General features: G+C 44.6%; 1 protein-coding gene across 8 annotated transcripts in view; it reads left to right on the top strand.

Annotated features, from left to right (window-relative positions):
* RBM44 (RNA binding motif protein 44) overlaps positions 1-27,244 on the top strand; it is a 2,201,010-nt gene that overhangs the window by 1,739,551 nt on the left and 434,215 nt on the right. For all 8 annotated transcript variants that reach the window (XM_085645048.1, XM_085645052.1, XM_085645050.1 and 5 more), the window contains 2 exons: positions 9,156-9,241; positions 9,328-9,401. In XM_085645048.1, coding sequence (XP_085501174.1) covers positions 9,156-9,241; positions 9,328-9,401 — 160 coding nt within the window. The remainder of the gene's footprint in view (positions 1-9,155; positions 9,242-9,327; positions 9,402-27,244) is intronic.

Genomic DNA, 27,244 nt, shown 5'->3' with positions numbered 1-27,244 from the left:
TTAAAACCACACTGCAAAAATTCAGATACAAGTATAATTCCATGTTGCGTAAAAGAGCTGGTATGCAGATTGCTAACCAGAAAGCTAAATTTGCTTTTGACGCTAAGAAGTCAGGAAAACGTTTAGCTAATTATCTCCGCATCAAGAAAGATAGAAATCAAATTCATGCTATCCACAGACACAATGGCACCGTTGCTGTATCTACCCCTAACCTTCTAGATTCACAAATTATTGATATTTTAACCTCTGCCAATTTACCCTAACTTTCCCAGCTTGATAAAATCAAGTTAGATAACCCTATCACAACAGATGAACTTTTATTTGCTATCCAATCGCTTAAACCTCAAAAATCTCCTGGCCCTGATGGTATTCCTGCACAATTTTATAAAGCCTTTGCTGAAACTTATTCCTCACCTTCATCATCTATTCACTACATTTCCTTGATCTCTTTTACAGAGGCATTAATTATAGTTCTGCCTAAGCCGGATAAAGACCGTACTAAAATTTCAAATTATCGTCCTATTTCTCAGATAAACCAGGACTGTAAAAAATTTTGCAAAAATTCTAGCCAACAGATTAGCTCAGATTTTGTCGTCCCTTATTCATATTGTTCAATCTCGATTTATGTCAAAACATTTTTTTTTAACAACACAAGACTCTTTTCATTTTATTGATAAGGCTTCCACCCTCCCCTCTCCTACTGGCCTGCTAGCTTTAGACACTGCGAAAGCGTTCGATAAGGTTCACTTGCAATTTCTTTTTCAAACACTTTCTTCTTTTAAATTTGGTAATAATTTTATAAAAATGATATCGACTTTATATGCCTCTCCTTCTGGCAGACTCTTTGTTAATGGTTAATTTTCAAAGCCATTTTCTCTTTATAGAGGAACTTGACAAGGCTGTCCATTGTCACCTCTTCTTTTTTGTTGGCAATTGAACCTTTTCTTTCCCACATTCGAAATTCTGTCGAGATTGAAGGAGTTATGTTAGCTGATGTTAATCTTAAAACGTCTGCCTATGCAGATGTCTTACTATAACTTAGTAATCCAGCCACCTCTCTACCTGCGGTTTTAGATGCTATACACAAATATTCTACTGTCTCTGGTTATACCTTGAATACTCGTAAAACAGAATTCTTCCCCTTGAACGTTCACTGTACACATTCAGTACTGGACAATATTGAAATTATATGGCAAAAAGAATATTTTTTATATCTAGGTATATTCTTTACACTACCCTTAAAATATTACATTCCTCTTAAGTTGTGACTGTCTATTTAACAAAATGAATGAAAACATTTGTCAATGGTCCACACTACACTTATCATGGTTGGGGGAAGCTTGAAATGGGATAATGATACAGGAAACCATCCAGAAATATTGATGGTCCATATTTGTCTCCACTCTTAACGAAAGATTCAAGGAACGAAAGATTCAACTTGCACAGGCTGCAACAGCAGGCCTGTAGTCACAGTTTGTCTGTTCGCTCAGGGGTGGCAAAAATGCATGCTGCAGCCTGTACGAGACTCCTGGTGTACCTATGCCCTGGATATCTTAGTACCATATACTAGGCACGTATAAGAGTATACCAGTAGCCAATTGTGGATGTACAGAAGTACTTACCATAGTCCATTTAGGGAGAACGCAGAGTGACTGGGGTCCTGAATAGCAGAATCCGAGTCAGACTAGTCAAAAATATACTGACACCAAGCAAAAAGTGGGACTAACTATGAAAGCAGATCCTATTTTCTTACACTCTCCAACGCCAAGTCTTCCTTGTCTCAGAAGAGACGGGTGCCATTGAAGAGAATGTTCATGGCGGAAGGTTGGACATGCCCTTAAAAGCCAGACGTTCTCAGCCAGGTGTGGCGTTTGAGGGCCAACGTCAAAGAAACCGCTCTGCCCAGCTTGTCGTCGTGTCCTTGCCACATACCATGTACTGGGGGGGGGGGGCACCCATGGGATAACCCCTGTATTCCCGGTAGCAGCGTTTCAGAGTCTACCAACAAGCTAGTGCTGCTCCCGACCATAGACCTAATTTTGCTCTCCTGCTGTTGAACAGAGGAAGATAAAACAATAGGTTTCTTGTCACAGGGAGGCGTGACCACCTCCCCGGCAGAACTTAGTGTAGTGGGCTGGGGTAGGGGCTTTTGCCAGCACCCCCAGACTACTTTGAAGGGCACATTTGGTCCCCTCTTCGCACACTTCAGCTTAAGCCAATTCAGGAAGTCCTTAACTCCTGCTGTGGCACGAAACTGGACAAAGGAAATGAGAGTATCCTCTCCTCTGTCCAGCCCCTCCTCTTGGAGAGACCCCTGAGTTGTTCTAACCCTTCCATTAGGGTACTTAAGGACTTACCTGTGGGCGGGTCCTCAGATTCATCATGGGACAAGACTCAATCTTGAAGCTACATTGCTTTTTGACCATCTAAACACTTGGACTTCGTTGCACTTCGACTGGAACTGAGACTGCTTCAAGGAAGACTCCTGCTGCTCCTGGTCTCTCTGTTCTGCAAGCCTTCTCTGTCTGTTTCAGTGCCAGGTTCTTTAACAGACTTATTGGCATCAAGGACACCTGAAGTTTTCTCCCTTGGTATGAAGGAGTCGCTCTCCTGCATCTGCAGGCACTGCAACAAAGCTGACCGGTCTGCAGCTCCGGTCGTCCTACGTACTCCTCGAGGCTCAGCAACACAGTTGGTGGTTCTGCTACTCCCTCGAGGCCTGCCCGGTCCTCTCTACAATTTTGAGGCCAGCATCCCTCGTCAAAACCGCTGGAACCAAACTGCTGTGCACCGCGTCGACTTGCCATTGTCAAGGCTTTTTGGCTCTGAACTCCAGAGATCTTCGGGCTACAAGAAGCTCCAGCCTCCCAGCATCTCTGCCCTCCACGCTCCGCCTCCTCACTACCTCTTCTACTGCTTCAGTGGGCTCCCCTGCTTGTTTGGGGCCTGCTCTGACTCTCCTGCTGTTGGTGAGTCCCTCGGACCTTGATGGTCCCTACTTTGCTCCTTTTTTGTTCTCCAAGCAAGTTGAGGCTACCAAGGCTTGTTGGTGCTCCCACTGGACACCGACCACCTAGTCACTGACGTCTGGCATGGGACAGCAGGTGCACAACTCCTGGTCTTCCTCAGCGTCACCTGGTCCTCACAGCTGCATCGACAAGATCACCCTCCCTTCTTCTGAACCTCCCGACATTAGAGTGCATTGTGACTTTATTCCTCCTGGTCACTTCTGAGTGGCATAGACTCTGTATCCTCTGCTTGCAGGTTCTTCACTTCCAGAATTCACCCTTGGATTCCATTGGACTTCTTCACCGTCTACTCCAGAGGCGTCATCTTTCAAGTCTTCTATTGTCGTCTACAGAGGTTTCCGACATCTCGTCACCCCCATACACCTGGCTTCCCTAGGGTAGGTAACCTGGTTCTAGGGCATCCACAGGTGGGATGGCTCTCCAACCTTCCGTCCTCCAAGGGAATTCTTCGGGGTCCACTGAAAGGGTCCTCCTTCTGCAAAACTGCAACTGTGACTTCTCTATTTACTTTCATTGGTCATGCAGTTTTGTTCCCACTCTGCACACCGCCTCCATGGGTTTCCTGGCTACTTACCTGGGGTGGTTCCTTATGTCCCTGGCTCCTCTGGATTCTCTGGTCCAAGTCCCGTTTTCCTTTGCAGTTTGCATACGGTTGGTTTCCCCCTGGACACCACTGTATTTTGTACTACTTACCTAATTGCATTTGAAGTATTCTTCTGTTGATATCTCCATGTAGTAGATATACCAATGTCTTAGGGAGTGTTGTGTAATAAATAGAAGTATTTTTATGTAAACACTTTGTGGTACTTTTTCATTTGACCTACACTATAAGATTAAACTGGTAAAACAAGCTGCTTAACACTCCTTCAAGATGAGCCTGAAGGCTGCTGTCCACAGCTACCACTTTGAGATCATTCTATGGTTTGTCAAAGACCACTAAAATCACCATAAGGGTTGCCTGGATTAGTGCATGCTGCATCACTTAAATAATTGTGCACCATATATTAAGCCTGCCTCCTACATTGGTGTGCTGCAGTTGGGATTTAAGCTGCACTGTTTTACAATGTAATCGAGGTGCGAGTTACATGAAAAGCCATCCATAGCTAGGGACATAATACTTTTGTGATCTAGTAAGTTCTACTGAACTTTTTGGATTGGTAGTTAAAGTCTAGCACAACCCTTTCTCTCTCTCTCCAATCTTTAGAAGTTTAGTTTCAGTTGGACAGGTAGGTGCAGCACCACACTACACCAAGTAACCATGTATTTAGTTAGGGAGGCAAGAAGGTCTCAAGCTCCAGGAACTCATGACCCTGGCTGCATCTAGAAAACTCAAGATAGGTAGCAACCCTAACAAGGAGCAACTCTTAGAGATGCTTCTTCAATATGACTTCTAGAATTCTGATAGTCCAGAAGAGCAGGATATCTTTGGGTTGGGCTCAAGAAGAAGGGCCAGGGATGTCTCACCCCAGTGACCCCACTTCTGAGCCTGAGCAGGAGGTGTCTTAAGAACCGTCATTGGTAAACTCTAATCCCCCAGGGAATTGTCCAGAAGGTACAGATGAAGTCCCTAGAGGCCCTCCTAGAAGGTTGCTAAACATCCAGGGTGGGTCTAGGTTCTCCTCTTTCAATTCAACCTCCTATAACCACTTCATAGGGACCTCCATTTCTACTTAGAAGGAGTACTCCTTAGAAAGGGAATACCACCTGCTCAAGCTTGAGAGAGCCAAGCTCAGAATCAAGAAGCAGCAGTTGCACTTGATAAGGAGACCTCGGAAGTTCAGAGGACTAGGAAAAATTTGAGACTAGGGTCCCATGGTAGCAGCACTAGCAAACCTAGGGTTAGGGAACACACTTTTGACACTAGGATCCTGAGAAGGATAGTACCTCCTTACCAGGAGGGGGATGACATCCATAAATGGGTCACTGCTCTAGAGAGGGCCTGTTATTTCAGAAGGTCCCTGAAGGGCAGTGGGCAGCTATCCTGTGGCTCTCTTTTGCTATCAAAGGTAGAGAGAAACTTCAATATCTGACAGAGACATCTAACCGCAGATTCCTTAACTATCTCTAGGCATCGGACTGGATCCGGAAAACGTTTTCCCCAGCAGTACCTCTGCACGCCGGGGGGCGGCGTCGCCTGGCTCCGTCCTGACATCGTCCATGAAAGTGACGTCATCGGAGCCAAATAAGACCCCCTCGGCGTGCTGACGTCTGTTTTTCTTCTTTTCCGCGTCCTAAAGCAGATCTGGAATTTAGCAGGTCCTCTGGCCTGTTTTCAGGCCTTTGCGATGCCTTTCGCGTCTGGAACTGTGTGCCGATGCCTGCGGGCTTCAAATCGTGTGTATCCTGGTCGTGGCAGATGGCGACAAATCCACACGAGATCTGGATGTGGTGCTTGGGCGAGCACCACGACTCCACCGAGTGCGACGCCTGCTGGCAGCTGAAGCGACTAATGAAACTGTTGTCTGCCCAGATGTCCTGGTCGGAGTCCTCACGGCGCCGGCTGAGGTCTCTCCTCAGGAAAGATTACAGTGTTGTTCCCGTGGACGTCGTTCGCCTGCCTCAGGTAAGCACCGAAAGAAGTCACGGAGGTCGTCTACCTCGCACAACCGTGACACTGGGTTCCGCCGCTCCCGGTCTTCACAGCACGTGAGTCCTCATGAGTCAACCCCTGTCTATCCACTGGTTCCTGGTGCTGGGGTGACTCGGACCCAGATGGGAGCCTATTCAAGGGCTCTCAAGGCCATCCTTGGGTCACCCCCTCTCCCTGGCACACCCTCGGGCCCCACACTTGGGGGTAGGGACTCAGGTTGGGGGCTTGCCGGCGGGTTTGCCCTCGGTGCTGACCGAGTGCCTTGACTTGCCTTGGTTCCGGAGTCGCTGCAACATCGGGACACAGCCCGGATGGGCATCCCACTCTGATGTGTAGCCCACCTGACGCTTCTTTGCACAGTCCTGCGGGGCTCCCTGCGTCGTCGCTGGATCTGGCTGCAGCGCGGAGTTCTTCTCCGAGTCTGCTTCGTTCCTCCCCGCCGGCCTTGGTGGAGGCTGAGTCGACGCCGGTCCGGCTCCGGGTGGTCGAGCCCTCTTTGGAGGCCATCGGTGCCGTTCCGACGCCGGTGCGGTCCCCGGTTGTCTCTCTGTTGGTGGACGTGACCCCAGTGGGCTCCCCACCCACACAGGTGTTCCCATGAGCCACAGAGCAGAATCCCATGGGGCACTGGCCGGCTCATTTCTCTGAAGAGCCGCTGTCGTTGGGAGGACAGATTAGCCTGCAGCCATCCCCAACGGATGACTTGCTGTCTCCATCTCGGATGGCCACGGAGGTCAGCGTTGACTTTGCGCAGGCAGTTGGTAGGGCTGCCCATGTCTTACACATGCAGCCGCCCTCTCTCTCCTTGTCTTCGGACCCTTTGTTGGATCTTCTTCACCATGGCTCGGTGGATGTGTAGCCTCTTTTGGCAGGTCATTATATGATCTCCTTCTGAGAACTTGGGCCAGGCCCTCATCTGGTGACCCCGTGGCTCCCGCTGTGGCGCATCTCCACCAGCCGGCTCCAGATGACCCTGCCTGTTTGTCCCTGCATCCTAGGGCTCCTGGACTGGTGGTCCAGGCTGCGTATCCTTCCTCTTCTCCACCGTTGCTTCCTCCTACTCGGGAGTATAAGTGGTTGGAGTCGTGTGGCCGCAATGTTTTTGCATCCACCAGTTCTGGTCTTCGTTCCCTCAACACAATCTGCTTGTTTGCTCAGTCTACTTCTGCTCTTTGGGACACTGCTGAGCTACTCCTTCCCTCCTTGCCAGAGTGCCCTCATGCTGAGCTGGTTCAGGATGGGCGTAACATGGCACAGTTTACCAACTGGTCGGCCATGGATACCACTGACTCAGTGGGTCGTGCTATGGCTAGCTCAATAGCCCTGCGTCGACATGCTTGGCTACGCGATGGCGGTTTCCCCGAAAATGTTCGGAAGCAACTCAGAGATGGCAGACCTGCCAGATACTTGGGCACATATGATACCTGCCTGTAAAAAGGGTGCTGGGGAGTCCCTAGGAACTATAGGCCTACAAGCCTTCTTAATAATTTGCAGGACATTTTCTGCAAGAATAAGCTGCAGAGCTGGAATGATGGTGTTCAGATTTTATCCCATTTTCAGTCTGGTTTCCGTGCTAAGGTTAGCACTATTGACCAAGTTTTTGTTTCTCCCTTTTAACATGTAAATACATTGCACTGTTTAAAGATCACTTGTAAGTGGTCTTTGTTGAATTAAGGGCTGCGTTTGACCTGGTTTTTATAAACAGGTTGTGAGAAGTCTTTGGATCAATGGGGGTGCCTTCTCGTATTCTGGACACCTTGATTAGTCTCCATCAGTCCAATTATTCCTATATTAGATGGGGTAGTTTAGGAGAATTAATCAGCTCCATTCCAATCTGTTGGCAGGGGGAGGTGCTTCAGGGCCGTGTCTTTAGAACATTTATGTACAGGGAAAACAGAAAGAGTGCAGATTATTTCAACAGCTGCATAAATAATTCTCCTAAATTGAATGGCAGAAGAGTTCCAGCACATCTTTTTGCTGATTACACTGCTACTATTCAGAGGCCATTTGGGGTTGCAAACCTATTGAAACAAGTATATCAAATTTGCATGTATAAAGGGCTGGAATTAAATATTCAAAAGACCAAATATACGGTTTTTAATCCACGCAAAAGTTATATAGGCAAACTCGGTCTAGGCATACATCTCTAGAATGTGTTCAAAGTTTTGATTACCTAGATCAAAGGGTGGCTAATTCATTAGTTTGAGGACAACAAATCCAAAAGAGTAGCCTTCTAGTTCGGCATTGAGCAGCTGCGGTTTTGAAAATATACTGGTTACTCAGTCTAGATCAATTTCTCCGGGTGTGCAAGTTTAGAAGCTTAACCCCCAAGCTGCGGCATTGTATGGAGTAGAAAGTTGGAGCACGACTAACGTGAGAAGCTTGATCTTAAATAGGAATAATTTCCTAATATCTCTGTTAAATCTCCCTGAAAGCTTTCCAAATTTACCTCTGATATTTGACACTGGAATTAAAAGCATTGACCATCTTGCCGCTTGAGGCCTCTTCTCTTTCGGGTAAGATTGTGGTCCAGCTATCTGCTGGAACTCTATAGAGTTGAACTGCGACTGCATTGAACTTGATGTAAATCTAAATATAAGGTGGTTACACCATGAGAAATCCTGGCTCTATCGATTAGATGGCAGATGTGGCAAGATTCTTTATTAACAAACAAAGAAAAGAATCTTCAAGCTTGCTTTGTCACGGGGCAATGGCATCAGTCAAGTAAGTGGCAATCTCTCTTACTCATTCCTGTGCCATAAGCTCTCCCCTAAATATGAATCCTACTTGGATGATATCAAAGTTCTTTTGTGAAATGTCTCTGTTAAATTCAGAGTTGGAATTTTACCTGTACAGGCTTTCGCTATTAAATGCACTCTTGCTAAGATGATTCTTCCACTTGCAATTATTGTGCCAACATCATTGAGAACATCGAACATGTCAATTTGTTCGCCCTGTCTATCTTAATCCAAGGGGTTTACAGATTTCCCCACTATGCTTGAATCTTGGTATAAGACCTAAGTTGTGTTAAGACTATTTAGATCCAACACTAGCAAGCATATTAAGTTTGGCCTGAGCAAATTGTTACACTCTGCTTGGATTTTGAGGAAACATACATGTTTTTTGTGACTCTAGAGAAGTGTTATGGAATTATTTGTAGCCCTTTATGGCAATATGTGTACATGTTTTATATTGTTTTAAATGTGTTTATGTGTAATAAATTGTATTTTAATTTGTATGTTTTATGGGGTCATACCCCAAAATAAATGCTTTTGATGGTGATGGTGTCCCATAACTTTGGGACAAGCACAGCGAAGGCTCTTTCTCTTATGCAAGCTCTTTTAAAAAGATGAGTCTACAAGAGCAATTTGTCAGAGGAACGAAACGTCCTAATAGGGTTAAATACTTCTGACATTTCCTGTGCAAGCGCCCCTAAATCCCACAGTGCTACTCTGAGCTGAAATACTTTAGAGTTGTGAAAAATGTTACGAAGAAAAGTATACAAATTTTTTTCATTGTTTTCATTTTTTATCTAGTGTTCAGAGTGGCAGAGACTTCAGGATGTGAGTTGGAGAAGGGTTGTTATGTTCATGTTGCCGGCCTACCCCCCTTCATATCTGAGGTATCAAGAGAAACCCTAGTGTGAAATTTTAATCATAATTTCTGTTGCTATTTCTTTACAAATTAACAGCATTTTCTCTTTTACAGGATGAACTGATGTCTAATTTCCTTAAGTATCAGGTTTCAAAGGTCTTCATTGAGCAATTTTCATTGAAATGCAGGTACAGCTTTATTAACTCACAAAATACGTGAATTCCGTTTACATAGAAAATTCACTTAGATATGCTTGCATCACTGTGATCTTGCATTTGTGACTGGATTAATGGTACTTTAGTGCTATTGTTTGTAAAAAATGGCATTGGCAATAATGCAGGAAACGGAAAGTTACACAAAGGTAAGGTGTTGTGGAGAGTTAATCCTAGGTTTCTGCCTAAGGTGTTCCCCTTGTCTTTCAGAAAGTGTAATTGGCAGCTTTTTTCCTCTACCTCATCATTATAATTCCAGGTTAGAAGAGAGGTTGTGAAGGATAGTCCTGCAATAGGGCCTGATCTACTATGTGGTGCAATTGAAATAGTGTAGAGCTGAGGGAACTTGTATACTTCAAAGTGCAGAGAATATGAAATCTGTCTGTTAACAGACCAGTTCCTGATTGGTTGTACTGTGCATTATGCTGTATGGCAAGCTGGCAAAGAAGGAGCAGACTTTTTTCTCACAGCTCATTTGTTAAAAGGCAAAGTGGCTTCCTCTATACTTCTGGGGCATAACATTTTTGCATACCTGCCTAATGGCTACTTGGACATCCGTGCACGTTTCCAAATCATTATTTATTCAGTTTGTATGCAAGTTCTGAAGCTCACTTTAGGAAGGCAGTTCTTTACCATGAGAGTCTCTCTGGTATTTGTAAAAGGTATAATAACTCCATGCATGTACATGATTCTGGAACACAACTTTCTAAAAAAAAAAATTCAAGTTTTCCAATCAAACTAATAAATAGAAAATATGCTAAAGTGGGTAGACTGAGGGTCAATTTGGTCATGCAGTTTTCCATAAGTTTTTTAATTGAAAGTATGGCTGTGATAGCCCAACACACCTCTTCCACAGTAACTGTTTAGTGATTCTGATAGAGACATCCAGCCGCAGATTCCTTAACTTTTGAAGTCTCCCCAGGCACCAGTCTGGATCTGGAAATTTTTCATCAGTACTTCTGCGTGCCGGGAGACGGCGTCGTACGGCTCCGCGATGACTCCGGTCATAACGTCAGTGGAGCCAAATAAGTCCCCTACAGCGCGTGGATGTCAGTTTCTTCTTTACTGTGCTGTAATGCTAATCCGGAGAAGCGGTTCCTCTGGTCGTTTTTTTTACCTACCTTGATAACTTTGTCTGTGTAACTGTGTGCCATTTCTATGCCTACAGGTTTCAAGCCGAGATATTGCACGTAGACACCTGCCTGCACCTGGAGACCCAGTTTGTCTTCATAGATACCCTTCCACCCGTAGCTTGGTGACTCAGGTTGCGACTTCTTCACGGGATGTAGATTCTGTTCCTAAAACTCCAGTGGGTAAAGAGTCTAGGAGGCGTAATGCATGTGGTAAACAAATCTTTGCTTACGCAAGCTAAGCATTGAGATCCATAAATACATCTTGTGTGCTGGGGCGAAATTCCCAAGCTTTATGGGATTCACTACAGAATGTGTTACCATCTCTTCTGGATAACCTCAGCTTGGAGATTTGTGATTTGATTAAAGATGGTTAGCAGGCTACTAGGCTTACCATAAGGTGTGGTATGGACACAACAGACTCTTTGGGTCAAGGAATGGCATTGGCATTAATGAGTCAGGCTTGGTTGGCAACCTTGGGTTTCTCGAAGGCTGTCCAATTGTCAGGTATGCCAGGTTGTCAGTAGCGCCCAAGCCTATATTCGCCACTAACCTGTTCTCGTAGGATCCAGCAGAGACGATAGCAGATGAGTAAGTCCCTGATTCCCAAGAGTCTAATCCCCAGCAGAGGAAGGCAACCTAGCTGCGTGAGATCAGGCCTGAGGGAAAAAGGGAAGTGGATAACATAAACAAGATGCGGCCAGGGATATGGGCTCTTCAGGATGTAATTCGGGGATGGAATCTTCCTTTAGAAGTTGGTTACCGGTAGACCTCAAATCTTTCGTGATATCTTGTAATCTTCGTCACCCCCCTGACTGTCTTCTGTAGATACTACCCCTACCCGGGGTTACCACACTGTTCCAGTTAAATGTCACTAGAGTGTGTAGCTAGTAATTAAAACTGAGCCTTTGAGTCTCACTTGCGTAGGACTGCCCCTGGCTTCTTCGTGATGTGATACACTTCTCACACCAACTAAGTCAGAGACTAGCTGAAGAGATCCACTCGTGAGCCCCAGTAATTGCACAGTCACAGCGATTGTGTTGCTCCAAAAACAAAAGAGTATTCCCTCCTTGGGAATTCGAGGAGATTGTAACAAAGCAGTTTATACTTGGCAGAACGGCAGCGAGGTACGTAGCGTCGAAGTGTGCGTGTAGCAGTCCACGTAATCTCCAGGTGAAGGGAAAAGGCACACTGGGAACAAACACGGTCTTAATAAGTCTCAATAAAGTTTTGTTGAAACAAACAACACGCTAGTCTCAACGCTCGTCTCACCAGAGATGCTGGAACAGCTGCCTTCCCGATATCATGGCGTTTCTTTCCCTCCGATGCCACAGGCTTGCTTCCGTTGGAACGCGGGACTCGGCCCGTCACAGGAATGAATGCTGCAATGCTTCTCGCTGGTATCCGGCGGGGAGCACCTTCCGCCTCGCAAATCCATGAGCTCTATGATTGACAAGCACCTTCCGCCTCCAGCGGAAGTGCTTATGTAGGTAAGGTCTTCGGATGCGCCCCAGTGCATGCAGGGAGTTGTAGTTCAGGAAACCCTGACATCGGGGAAACGCGGAAACAATTCCTAGCGCTTTCTGGTAACAGGCACGTTTGGGGGTGAGATTACTGGTGATTGCTACACCAATCGACTTTGGTTGACTTGCCATTTTATGGTGCCCACCTTTTTGGGAGTCAAACTGATGCAGCATTACAACGCTTATGTGACAGATAGAGGTCTTCAGAATCATAGCTTTTAGTTGTTTGTTACTGGGTAACTTGTCTCTATTTCTTTATAAGTGAGAAAGCTTTGTTAGGGCATTTTACATGTCCGTTGTTAGTTGACCACTTGGTGTCCTGCGAGAACAGATGTTTTCTTCTCAGTACCATCACCATGATCATCATAACTTTATTTTGATCACAAAGACCTTAAAAAGTACAGAGAGAAATAGTGAAAAATATAAAAGAATCAGTACAATTTTTTACTAGTTTAGGATTGGTTTAGATAACTGAGGGAGGATTCCCTTTGTCCAGTGGCCTCTGAGGAGGAGCTTTGTGCTCAAGAGGTTATTGTCAAGAGACGTGTCTTCTTGCATGCAAGATTATCTGACACGAGCTTCTTAGAAGCTGTTCAGTATGCTAAAATGTGCATGGTTTCAACCTTTCGTTGTCTTGCATAGGGACATGTTGGTATGCCAGTGGTAAATCTGGTATATAGGGACTCTCTGGTCTCTACTTGTTAGAGTAATCAGCGTAGTATGTCCTCACTACTCTGGTGTGCATATTTGTTATGGCGCTGATGGATGCAGGGCCTACGCTTTGTATTCTTTGAATACATGTTCTTGTGGTTCATTCGTCATTAAAGTCCTTTTGGACAATGTGTTTTTGGTACAGGTTGTTTCTCTTTCTGAGTGAAATACATATCTAAATTTTAATTATATGTGCTTCACTTTTTTGAAAATTGTGCGAGTAAACTCAGAGTTTATCATGTATTCTTTAGAAGACACAAGTTAGTATCCTGCTCCTCTGTGGGAGGGGATAGGTAATTGATTTGGTAATTCCTAAATCATGAAGGGGTAAACTCTGTATCTTACGCTGTGTGATAGGTAGTGTCGGAAACAATCCGCTTCCTTACCTATTTTTGGTCATACAGTTTATAGTTGGAGTTCTTAGGCTTTATAGGAAGCTCTTGTAATTCTCCCACAATGCTTTTTTCATCTGTCTGGAGGTTATATATTACCTGTCTTTTTGGGTGTGTATCTATTTTCTCTGTGTTTTACAAGTCCTTGTGTATACGGCCATACCAACCTGGAAGCACCTGATCGTGTCTGAGCCCAGAAGTTACGCAGGGTCCGGCCTGGTTAGCACATGGATGGGAGACCGCCTGGGAATACCAGGTGCTGTAGGTTTTTCATCTTTAGAATTCATGGCTGTTGTTAAACTTGGGGTCTCTAGTTGGCACAGGTAGGCACTTGTGACAAATAGGGACCCTCGCCTCTAGTCAGGGTAAGGGGGTACACTCCTAAAATAACCCTTGCTCACCCCCTTGGTAGCTTGGCAGGAGCAGACAGGCTTATCTCAGAGGCAGTGTGTAAAGCATTTGTGACAACACTACAGATGGACACCACACAAGTTGAATATCAAAAATAAGTATTCTTTATATAGATTTACCACAAGACCATAAACGACAAAAATCCACAATACTGTTACTTTAAATGGTAGTTTTAGCTTAGTTCTCTTTAGTTCTTAAATGCAACACTTTAAGTCAATGTACCTTTAGATGCGACACGCAGGGCAACGAAAGTGTTGCAACGATGTTGATGCGATGAAAGTTTGGTGCAAAGAAATAAAGAAGTGAAGATCTTCCTGATGTGGCTCGTTTCTCCGATGTTGCGAGAGATCTCGGCTCAGTGTGTCAGCTACAGCGGCGGCACCCTTGTCCAGTGATGCGACGACAGCGGCTTTGGCGGCGACACTCTTCTCCAGCGATGCGAGACGCTTCCGCTCGATGCAACAGTTACAGCGGCGACACCCTTGTTCAGAGATGCGACGGCAGCAGCTCCCACGTCGGCACGCTTCTCCGTGGATGCGAGGCACTTTTCTTGATGCGGTGCAATGCGACAGCTACAGCGGCGTCATCCAAGATGCGACTGCGATATGCTTCTTCCTCGATGCGAGACTCTTCTCTTGATGCGGTGCAATGAGTTAGCTATGATGGCTGCGACACGCTTCTTCGGTGTTGCGGGGCGCTTCTTGTGATGCGGTGCAATGCGACAGCTACAGTGGCGACACCCTTGTTCAGTGATACGATTGCAGCGGCTGCGACGGTAACACGCTTCTTCTCCGTGAGTCGCACTTCCAGATCCTTGCGACACGCAGTCCCTCAGAAGGCCCAAAACAGCAGTAGGCACTTCCAAAGAACTCTGGGGAGCTGGTGGTTGAAGTCAGTTGTCCCTGAGACTTCATCAGAAGGCAAGCTCTTTTCCAAGCCCTTGGAGATCCTTCACAAGTTGAGCAAAAAGGCACGCAAAGTTCCTTTCTACAAAAAAAGAAAGGAAGGTGCACTCTATCACGAGTCGTACAAGGCCAACACTTGTGGTAGACATAGTTTTCTTCTTTTTTTTATAGTCTTGATTAAAAGATGGGCACACAGCCAACGCGTTTCGTTCCCTCGTGCCTTGGGAACTTCGTCAGGGCTGTAATAATTATAGAAACACCCACATAAATATACATGTAAAATACATATATAAATAACAATGTACAAAAATGAAACATAAATGACAAAAATGAAAATAAATATAAAAAATAATAATGCGAAATAAAGAGATCAAAAACATCACAAACTCAGAATTTGTACGTTACAGAGGAAAAAAACAACAATCGTAATCAGAGTCTAATTTTAAAATCAGCCCACGCATTCAATTTATGACATCCAAACGCAAAAGCACCTGTGTATAGGTTAACCACAGAGAAAAGTGGGACGATACCATCATACAGAGCAAAAACAAATACAATACTTTTAACAAGTGAAATAATATACAGCAATTATACACGCACTAAATAGCGGAAAGGAAACAACTGAAGAGTAAAGGACAAACAAAGGGTGAAAAACAGAAAGATAAAGTAAAAGAGGGGGGAAACAAAGAATCCAGAGACAGAAGACACACATGACTATTCTGCATCAAACCTCTTCAATAAGACACGCAAGTATACAAAAATTCAGAATCAAGGCGGCAGATGGCCAGAAATTTGCGAGATACGAGAGAATCAAGTCAAAATCAAGACATCGGAAATATCAAGACACCTGAAGTGATAATGGTGCAGGATATTAAAAACCTCCATATGGAGCGAAAATAATATCAAACGTGCTCGTGAGTGAAAACATCCCAAAAAGAAGAAAGAATTTGTAATGACAATTGGAAAACCTCCTTACCTTACTACAGGTATCAGGAATATTTGAAAAAACCCAACTAAGGGTAACTAATCAATGGTAACTCAAGAGTCTAGTCTTGTTATTCAAAAGCAACAGTGTGTACGAGTTCTGAAGAAAGAAATTTTTAAATAACGATTGGAAAACCAGTTTCTAAAAGAGCACATGTAAATAGTGTTATAACACAAACATCAAAAGCACAGGTAATTCCCGCACCAAAATGCAAAAGATTCATCATCAGTCCCAATAATAAAGCCGAACTGCAAGGTACGATAGTCGATAGTTAAATATACGAAAAGTTATGTCCAAAGTAAGAGGCTGTTCATAATAACAATCGATTACATCTAAAGGCCCAAAGTTACAATATTCAAAAGATACATTTACTAAGTAGGTCAATATAACAGAGTAGTGCTCGTTAATAAAGAGATACTCCAAATATCAGACAACCACATAGGAAATGCCTAAATTCTATTTAAATGTTCCATAAGATGTAAGTAAAATAAATATTAAGGCCCCTAAGTTCGCACTGCATAAATAAAGTCCTGTACAACGCCTCACCTTAATAAGTATAGATTATGCCTCCAGTGTATCGCTACTTGAATATTATGGCATCGAGCAAAAAGGAGTAATCTCCTAAGAATATCTGTCAAAAAGAATATAAAAATATAGCCAAAGGCAAAAAGATCAGATCAAAAATATATCGCAACGAGGGTACACAACAATCCTATAGCATATATTCATATATACGAAGAATTCGCTAGGCAACACCTACCTCTATAAGTTTCTCTATCGAAGACACAGTATGATAGCTCTTTGTTACATCGATATCCGCAAAGGGGTACCCTCGTCCTCCATCAACGTTAAAAAGACGCGCTCAAACATCACGTGACCGCATTTCACGTCGTGCGCGTCTAAGCAGACCTAGAAAAAGGAAAATTCTAGAAGTATAGTCTCACCAGAATGGCGGCCTTATTGAGATAGCGTTGTTCATGATAAAAAAACACACAGAAATGTATGCTTCCATAGTGTATTACATCTGGAATTCATACAAAAATCGCAGATCAAGTGACCCAGACCGAATAAAAAAGCACAATAAACTCAATTGTAATATACCCCTAACAACATTTGCAGTTTTCAGCCTATCATAAATTGCAACGGAAATTCTTGTGAAAGATCACAAAACAAAAGCCCACTTAAATAGAGCGAATGATGGAACAAAATAAAATGTGTCCATCATAGTTTGGCAATTTTAATCCGTCACTGACCATAAAAAGAAACAGTTATGTATATAAAAATAGCATAACAACGAATAAGCGGTTAACGTACCCAAGTCAAAAAAGGACAGCCAAATCCGACTATCCTGTGCATAAAAAGAAATGTTTGTATAAATTTAAAAGATGACATGTAATGTGGTGGGCTCTTATATATAGTGACCAACACCACCAAGTAAATACCAATATCCCCGCGGGACGTTGTATATGTATATATAACATTCGCACTGTAAACATCAATAACTTATCACATCAGAACCTAATTTCACCGCCATATCAGGTATACTTATAGAAAAAAGAGACATCTAATGTGGTCATACAATATCTATAATGATGAATACCAATTGCTAGACTTAAATGGTCCATAAATTTTCAAAAAAGTAATAAAAACATGTGAAAAAGTCAATTACATGACCTAAACTGTATTACAATGCGGGTAAAGGATTATGTGGTGAATATCTATCAGCCAAAATGCCTCACAGGTACTGCCACACACTCCAACTCATCTTATCATATTGACTAGATCGACAACCATATTCAGATCTCAAGACAAACTATAGATATAACTATCAACGTAAATCTAAATATCATTATATATGCAGTACATATCTTAGTGTGAGGTCCTGTACCACCATAAGGTTTTAGCGATCAAATCGGAGGAAATATCATTGCATAGATAGACAGATTGAGGAAAAGAGAGAGGTGAAAAGGAGTTGATAAGAAAATGTCAATACAGTTGTAAACAGATGCTTGACATGGTAATTTCATCTAATACATTTTTAGACCACAAAATAGCCAATTGTCACAAATATCCCAAGTATTGTTTCACTTTTTATATTCATTGTCCAATCTCCTATCCGAGGAATTAATGACACTCCCTATCTGTATTATGGCCCATTCGTGTAGCTTTCAGACAGCAAATCCATCTTGCCTCCATCTGCCTGACTTGTAACTCTCGGTCACCACCCCTGACATTAATAGGTACATGGTCAATTCCATGAAACCAAAGGGACATGTCATCCGAATGGGTTTTCGTATAGTGTTCACCGACAGGATAACGGGTATCACCATTAAGTATAGCCCTGCGGTGCTCCTGAATTCGAACTTTAAGTGGGCGCACCATACTTCCTACATAAATGACATTACAGTTACACCCCAAAACATAAACCACATGTGTTGTGTTGCAGTTGATAAAATGTGCAATTGTATGTAATTTAGGTGTATTGTAAGTAAAAGTGGTAGTTTTATTTTTTCCAAGTGCGCAAATGCTACTCGATCCGAAGGTAAAGAAACCCTTCGGTTTAGGTGGTAACCAGGTAGTCTGTATATTGGCCACATGACTAGAACATAAGATATCACGTAATGATCTTCCCCTACGATAAGTGATGGCAGGTCCTCTGGGTAAATGTTCATCAAGACCCGGGATATCTTTAAGTAAACCCCAATTCTTTCTTAAGATCCTATGGACTTGGCCACTATTACTGTTGTACCGAGTAATAAACCTGACTGCCCTGTCTTTTTTTGTTGCCATGGCTATAGTGGGTTTGTCACGGAGAGAATCTTCCTTCGTAAGTTTTTGCGCCCTATGTACTAATTTATCTAAAAGCTCCCTGTCATATCCTCGTTTTAAAATCGTTTCTTAGATTCCAAGACATTCTTTTGATATGTGTCCTCCTCACTGCAATTTCTCCTTGTCATCTCCCCGAAGGGGATATTATTGATGACTGAACAGGTATGTGCCCTGTCCGCTTGCAAAACCGAATTGCATGCAGTTCCTTTTCTATACAGAGAACTTTGTATCATTCTATCTTTAACGTAAAACTCTATCAAGAAAGTTGATCTTTTCCTTATTGTATGTCATTGTGAGCTTTGCATTAAAAGGGTTGGTGTAGGAAGGTGGATATCTGACTATGGTTACCCCCAACTTTTCGCCTAGTGTCTAGCTGGTTTTTCGACTTAGTTGGCCTGAGATCCTGCCATTCAGGGTCTCAGGCGGTCTGCTCTCTCTTTAAAATGGACTCCATGTACCCTAGGTACATTCCCAATTGGTAAGGATCACCTTATTGGACCCTGTACAGTGTACCCTAGGTACCCAGGGCGTAGGTGTACCCTAGGCCTCCGAGGGGCTGCAGCAGGTATTATGCCACCCCTGGTCTGGCCTTCCAATCAGACACAACTGGCTGATCACTCAGCTGGGGCAAGGTCGTGTAATCACCCCTAATTAGATATAGTATGCCTATATCTACCCTTATATATAGACACATGTGTACCTATCAGTCACTCCTATGACAGGCCTTAACAATCCTGGAGGCAGAGTGCTTGGTAACATGTGAGATGGTGCTCTAGCATGAGCTGAGCCTGTCTGCAGCTTTCGGAACCATGTCCTTATAGCTGTTCTATGATATAGCCTACCATATACTCTTAAAGTGCCGTATAATCTTAAACGGTTATGGTAACTATGGTTTGGCTTTATCATAACATGTCGTGTAAGGTGTCTAACACTTTGGAATAATACCCCCATACCATTTCTGGTGATGAGGATATTATTCCCCCCTTCTAGAGGGAGAGACATGTTAAAATCCTACTTTGCTGTTTAACTCTAACCAAAGCCTCAGCATCACAAAATGGATGCTGCTGCCACAGACACAAGTCTGACCTCCTGCTGCTGGGAGGGATCCCGGCAAGGGAGGCCTGGACAATAGGTTTCCTGCTTGGGGAGGTGCTAGCACCTCCCCAGACAGACTTTAGTGTATTGGGGCAGGGAGGGCTGAAAGGAATGAGACATGCCTGGGGCACACAAGGTGTCCCATGCATAGTCCAGTTCAAACCGGTGCTGGGGCACTCCAGCCCCAGTCCTGGCGCGAAACTGGACAAAGGGAAGGGGGTGTAACCACCCCCCTCCCAGGTCCCACCCATAAGGCGTGACCTAGCAGGTAACCCAGCCCCCCAGATTAGTATAAGAGTGGTAGCTGGGCCCCAGGAGATTAGATTATCCTGAACCTGCAACTTGAACAGAAACTCTGGACCTTCGACATTCGACGAAAGAAGAAGACTGAAGAATCTCCCTTGTGGCCAAGGACTGGCTACCCTGTGCAAACAGGCACCATCAAGAGACTACCCTTTGCTTTGCTAAAGTTCTACGAGGGACCGACTGCAGAGCCCGACCAGAGCCTTGACTTCCAGACTTCTCTGACCCTGATCCACATCCACAGCAGAGCTGAGATCCGTGGAGGCGACGAGAGACGTGGGACCGGCTACCTGGGGAAAGTGGCTAGTATCTTCAAGCGCAGCTTCTGAGGCACCCTCGAAGTTGTGCACCGGGGATTGAGAAGCCCCAACCCCAAGCACCATCTGCACCGAAGATCAGCCCCCCACACTCCACGAGTCCTGCGTGGGGCCCTTCTGCATTTTCCTGCTTGCCGCGTCTGTCCGGTTGCTTGCCCGCTGGCTAGTGGCCTTTGTGACGACGCATCCTGAAATCTTCACCGCTGGTTTGGCTCCTCCAGACTGGCTCCTGCTTCCTTGCAAAAGAGAAGCACCCCAGACCTTCCTGGTCTGCACCGGAAGCAAGTCCTCCGTTCTTCGTGGGTTCCGCTTGCCAAGGCTTGGTGAGTCCTAGTCCAACTTCGACGCCGCCGACAGCAAGAGCCTTCGTGGGACAGCTCGCCTCCTGGTCCTGGTCGTCCTCGACGTTCCCTGGTCCTCGTGGCTGCAGCGACAAGCTTCACCTGCAATCTTCACGACATCACCTGGTTCCTTCCTGGTTCCACGTGGTCACTGGCTAGTGACCTTGACTCTGTCCCTTCTGCTTGCAGGTCTCCTCTCTTCTTGATCCCAGCCTTGGGATCCACCGGACACTCTTCACTGACTGCCTGTCAGCAACTTTCCTTCAGGCATCCATAGAAGTCCACGACGAAACCCGACGCAAGTTCACACCTATGCACCTGCAGCCTGTGGGCTAGGTAACTTGGGTACTTCGGTGCTCACAACGGTAGTGACTATCCTAAGGTCTAGTTTCCGAGTCTCGACTCTCTAGCTGCTTCAGAAGTGTCCTTAAACTGTTTATTTCTAAACTGTACTATTTCTATCGACTATACACATTACGCGTGAGTGTTTCCACTCTGTACCTGAATCCCGTGGGCCTCCCACTTCCTAACTGTTGCTAGTGTAGTGTAGCCCCAGCGATTCCCTAGGCCTATCCTATTTCCGTGACAGTGGTCCTTATACCACTTACTTAGTATATGGTTTGCGTGGCCCCTAGGGCCTAACTGTATTACTTACCTGTGTGACTTAATGTATGCTTAAAATAAGACTGTGTTGTACTTACCTCTAATCTCATAAAGAGTGCTGAGGGTTTGACTAGAATAAATACACTTTATTTTATATATATATATCTGTTGTGGTGTCCTTTCATTTGGTATTCAAGGGATTATATATGGTATCACAGCTGGCTTCACATGCCATTCAGAGTTTAGCCTAAGACTGCTCTTGTCCATGCTACCACTAGGATAGCTGGTCTATAAGGTTGACTTTACAACCAATCACCATAAGGGTATTTGGACTGATATAAGGTTTACACTAGAACTAGTGACATCATACATCAGGCCAACTTCTCACAGTTGGCATTCAGGTAGGTTTGATATTCATGAAGTCATTCGATGGGTCCAGTCCATAACATAATGATGTCATCAATATACCTCCCCCAGAACAAGATGTTTTCAGTCCAGGGGGAGGCTTGTCTGTGCCAGGCATACTCCCTCTCGAACCACCCCATAAAGAGGCAGGCATAAGAAGGAGCAAATTTTGAACCCATGGCAGTCCCAAGTATCTGATGGAACCAGGTCATGTCATGTAAGGAAAAGTTGTTACTTTAAATGATATCTTTCATTTCAAGTATCATTTCCTTAGAATCATGATGGTCAGCAGATTCTCTATCTAGGAATGATCGAACAGCCAGTATCCCAAAGTTTTTATAAATACATGTATATAGACTTTCCACGTCCATAATAACAAAGCATAGTTCATCAGACCACTGAAAGTTGTTACATTTGGCCAAGATATCCTTACTGTCCCTAATGTATGCAGGAAGGTCTAAAACAAATTTCTGAATTTTACGATCCACAAATTCGGAAAGTTTTTCAGTGTGGGAATCAATTCCTGAGATGATCGGGCAGCCTGGAGGGAAGGCACCACCCTTATGAATTTTGGGTAGAATATAAATGCAGGGGTACTTGGGCTTATCAATTCTCAAATAGCTGAACTCGTCCTCAGATAATAAGTCAGTATCCCTCCATTCACATAACTTCGTGTTGATTAACATAGTAATATTCTTAATGGGGTTTGTTGCAATTCGCTGATGAGTGTCGCTTAGTTGTCATGCAATTTCAGACATGTAATCACAATGGTTCATAACCACAACATTACCGCCCTTGTCTGCCTGTCTTATGACAATAGTATTGTCAAGTTTAAGTCTATTGAGCGCTTTTCGTTCATTGGCGGTAATGTTGTGGTTAATTCGCGACACAGTTCTTTTTGTTGTTTCCAACTTGTTCAGATCCTTACTCACTCTGTCGTAGAAAACATTTATGTTTGAGTGGTAATTAGAAGCAGGTATAAACCTTGATCTAGGTTTCAGGCCACTGTCTATATCACTGTTTTGTTCAATGTCAAAATGATTGTGCGACGTAGACATATCGCAATTGTCATCATCATCTAGACTGAGTAGCAATTGGATATTTCGAATATCAGCCACTGTCTGTGTAATGCCTTCTGATCTAATAATAGGAGTTGCAATTTTGGGTGTTTGTTGCGAGAAATAATCTTTTAGTTTCAATACTCTTGTGAATTTGTACAGATCGATGTGTACTTCAGTGAGATCCCACCCCCCTTGGGTAGGACAGAAACTCAAACCTTTGCTTAGGACTGCTAATTCGTCCTTATCAAGAGTTTTATTGGTCAAGTTGACAACCTTTAAATCACAAACCTCATCTACTTCATTGTTGCCCATAGTCTTAGTAACCATTCTCCCATTCATAGTTACGGTTTCGCTGTCACATTCAATTTCCTGATTGACCCGCGACCTGTACCTGTACCTGACTTTGGACCTCCTGACTCACCTCCTTGTTTTGGCTGATCTTTCTTCTGCTGTAATTGCTGCTTATTCGGAGTTTTGCTAGCTCCTTCTGAAATGAAGAAGCCCCTTCCCCTAAAGGGATCTCCTGTGGTGCATTAGAAGCTACACTACTTACTGATGATGAAGAGACACTGCTGATGGAGCGAGCATCATCGCTTTCTTCCCTATCATCTCTAGTCCTCTTTCTTTCTTCACCTCCCTGAACATTGTCAAATTTTTGGGCGAATGTGTACACACGTCCGTCACGATAGTCTCTATCATCCCTTTTGATTTTTTTCAATTTTTATCTTTCAAATAATAGATTTGATGTTCTTCCATTACTTTCTAGTGAAATTATTCTCAATCAGATCTTTTTGTTCCATATCATTAATCTCTTTTTCTAAGGCCTCTATTTCTCCTTGTAACTTTTCACCCTTTTCCCTAGCATGGCGAATCAGTATTTGCATCATCACAGAAAGTTCCTTTCTCCTCTCTTTGGCAGTAGGCAACCCCTGCAGGCCAATCCCCCAGATTCAGGGATAGTCTCTCCTCAGTTTCAACTTGGTTCCTCTCCTCAGCAAAGGTTTCTTCTTGTTTCCCAAAGTGATCTGAATTCTTGGGATCAGGGTCCCAATACTTATACCCCAACATCCTTCGTCCTCTGAGGGCAGAGGGGCCTTTGCCTAGTCCAAACTAGTTCTGGTCAGTCCTGGAGCACGTTGTTTACATGACTCCTTCTTTCCTTTCAGAGTGCAGGGCAGAGACATTGGACGCACCACAGGAGGTGAAGCCTGCATTGTGGAGAGAAGGCACAGCCCTATTCAGGTCCCAGGTGCAACTCCTCCCTCCCATCTAGATGCAGATCTCTCTATTCACCATTGGGCTGCCTCACCCTGTCTCCTGGAATTTCCCAGCCCTGTCACTCAAACTCCAGACAAGGAATACACAGCCTAGCAGAGGCAGGTTTGAATGGTTAGACAAGAAAATACCTACTTTCTAAAAGTGGTATTTTCAAACACAGAATGTTAAAACCAACTCCACTAAAAGATGTATTTTATCGTTCTGAGTTCAGGCATACTAAATTTGAATTTCTACCATGTTCCCTGAGTCAGTTAGGATCATAAGATGTAATAATCAAACTGCCCATTCTGGCCTATGGAGAACAGGTAGCCTTGCAATAGTGAAAAAACGAAAATGGCTGTAATTCACTATTAGAACATGCCACACACACCAGGGCATGTCCTACCTTATCCTTACAATGCACCCTGCCCTTGGCTCCATCATAGGGGTGTCTGATATGAAGAAAAGGGAAGGTTTAGGGCCTGGCAAGTGGGTGCACTTGCCCAGTCAGAATGACAGTACCAGACTGCACGCAGGCTCTGCAATGGCAGGCCTAAGACTCACTTTTACAGGCTGCTTCTGTGGGTGGCACAACCAGTGCTGCGAGCCCACCAGCAGTATTTGGATTACCAGCCCTGGGCACTTCTGGTGCACTGTACTAGGGTCTGACAGGTAAACCAAACCAGCCAATCATGAAGTCGCTAATCCATACATCAATTTACCATAGGGAGAGCATATGCACTTTAGCACCGATCAGCAGTGGTAAAGTGCCCAGAGTCATAAAACAGCCAACACCAGGTCAGAAGAAATATAGGAGGAAGGCAAAAAGTTCAGGGATGACCCTGCAAAAAGGGCCAAGTCCAACAGCTGTTACTTCTTGAGGCAGACTTGTGATCAAACTGTGTTTTGTATCAGAAGTGTTTTTGCATGCTCTGGTATATTATTTCCTTTTAATGTTAAGTTTCTTCCTTATTTAATGTTTTGATACTGCACTAATATGTGCGTTCCTTTTTCTTCTTTTTCTTGCCTTTGGATTTTGAGCGTGCCCACCCCTCGAATTCATGTACATACTTTCGGGCCATGACACTGAAGACCATGCAGGTGCAGGCTTTGTACTCACCTGTGGTCCTGCCTTAAATGTGGGCCAGCGATGCTCTTTGTGTTGTCAGACCACTCGGATTCTATTTTGACACAATTTTATATTTGTTATCATATGTCCAGGTGATGCACCTTTGTGGCAAATATTTTTACAACTGGCATAATTGATGAATATCAATTTTAAATTCGAATCTATTTTCTCTTTACAGTTCATTATCTAACCTTCGAGTGGTCATTTTGTTCAAACAAAATTCTCTATACTATGGAGGTTTTATTGTTCATCTTTCTTGTGGTTGTCATTCATCTTGGTATAATGGAATGAGTTCTGAGAGTCCTTCTTTTGAATTTTATATGGACAGTTTTCTCTGATACTTCTTTATTGTTGCGAAGAATGCGCATTACATTACTTTTGTCTTTCACTCTTCCCCCTTTGCTCTCAGAGTTCTCTTTCCCCTTGGGGGATAGTGGATAATGTCTGTTAACTGACAGGTGGTTCTTTAGGGGCTTTCCCTTTTTCCTTCAAGGGCCGATTCTCTCGGGCCTTGAGGATTGTTTTTTATTTACATGCACTGTGACAGTGATTGTATTATGAGCCAAGCTCTTGTTCCGCTATTCCTACGTACAATAGTTTGGTTGATTCGTTTGCAGACCCTCCTCCATGGGGGTATAGCTATGGTATTTAATTCAAAGGTTAAGGAATCTGCGGCTAGATGTCTCTATCGGATGTAAAAGTTACTTATCTTCAGTAACTTAATATCTGATAGAGACACAGTCTTGCCGCTGTTTCATTAACTCCTTGCCCATCCTTTCCACTCTGCGAATGACCTACGAGGTAAGAGTTATACCTTTTATCAGTACCGGTCTTATATACCGGTGATCACTATCTCAACTTATGTTGGCACTCAACAGACCACTTAGCCTGGCCCCATAGGTTTTGTTTAGATGTTGCCATACCATCCATTTTCAAATGTGGGTGGTCAGTAGGGTGGGAAGTGTTTGCTCTTTCACACTGGATTCACACCAGTGGGCAGTATTGATTTATTTGTTCTTTCTTTGGAAGTCTGTTTGGTATCATCATACCTTGTATTAGCACTATCAATATCTCACGTAATGGTGGGATTCAACAAACAGCTTGGTGTTGTTTTATAGGTTTAGTTTACTATTACCATGCCAATCACTACCATGATGGTTATTCATCAGGGTGCAGGGTTTCACGTAGTCCTCTGCTTTGTTGAATCTTTTGAGGTTTCTTTAAATTCCATGTCTGGTATTAACATAAAAATCTGAAAGAGACCATTAGTTATACATTCCTTACCTTAGAACTACCTCCAGGCGTCCGACTGGATCCAGAGAATGTTTCTCTAGCACCACCCATGCGCGTCAGTAGCTGGCATCGGTCGACTCCGCGTCCGTTGTCGGCGTCGTGATCGCCGGATGACGTTGCGTTGTCCATCTAGATGCCACCCCTGCGCACTAACGGCAGTTCTTTCTTTTTCTGCACCAGCCTTGCACAGATCCGGAGAGAGCTTTTCTCGACTTCTTTTTGAGTCTTCTGACTCCTAGTGCGTGAGGGATGTCACATCGATGGACCGGATTCAAGCTGTGCAAGGCCTGTACTTGCCTGATGTTCGCTACAAACCTCCACCTCGTGTGCCTCTGGTGCCTGAAGCGCGACTACAACCTGAAGTCGTGCTGCTACTGACGGACCATGAAGCCAAAGTCTTTGCGGGAGCGGTCCAAAAGCTGTTGGAGGCCCGGCAGTCGGCTCTGCGTCGTTAGAGGTCCCGGTCGAGGGGAAGGTCGTGGGACTGATCGCGGAACCACCATCAACATTCCTCTTCAAAGTCTTTGAAATCTTTAAATAAGTCGAAGAAGCAGCATCGCTCTTCACCTTCTTCCTGTCCGTCGGCTGATGCGATGCGGGAACCGGAGCGTCGTCGCTCTCCAGCTCCGAGCATCCCCTGCCCAGCTTCGAGCTTTTTACGAAGCGCTTCACGGCATCTTTGGGCAGCCCGACTCCGCTGGCGCGGCTTTGGGCCCGTGGACTCGGTTGAGGGCCCTGGGACTTCGAGGTCGGCTGGTGCCGGAGGGCTCCCGAGGAATCAGGCCTGGATCCGGTTTGCGCCGGTCGGCCTCACGGTACCTTCCCCAGCCCCAATCCTGACTATGACGCCCCTGGTACAAGTCGTGCCCCCGACCGGCGCCGACCCCAGCCTCACCCCTCGACTAGGACCCGGTGCTGGACTGACGTCAGTCGACGGAACCGGTTTCCAGATGGCACTTTTGGGCCACTGTTCATCCCTGGCGTTCACTACAGGCCTGATAGGCAGCCTGAGAAGGGTGAGGAGGACTGGGAGGGGTATGTAGACCCTATAGCTGACCAGCATGAGGAGCTGGACTGGCGAGAGGACCTGGGTGACGCCAGTGGTCTGGACACCTTCAAGGACCTTGGT

This window comes from Triturus cristatus, chromosome 3_1 (genome assembly GCF_964204655.1).
Source record: "Triturus cristatus chromosome 3_1, aTriCri1.1, whole genome shotgun sequence".
Classification (NCBI taxonomy): domain Eukaryota; kingdom Metazoa; phylum Chordata; class Amphibia; order Caudata; family Salamandridae; genus Triturus; species Triturus cristatus.
This window is presented reverse-complemented; position numbering and strand designations above follow the sequence as displayed.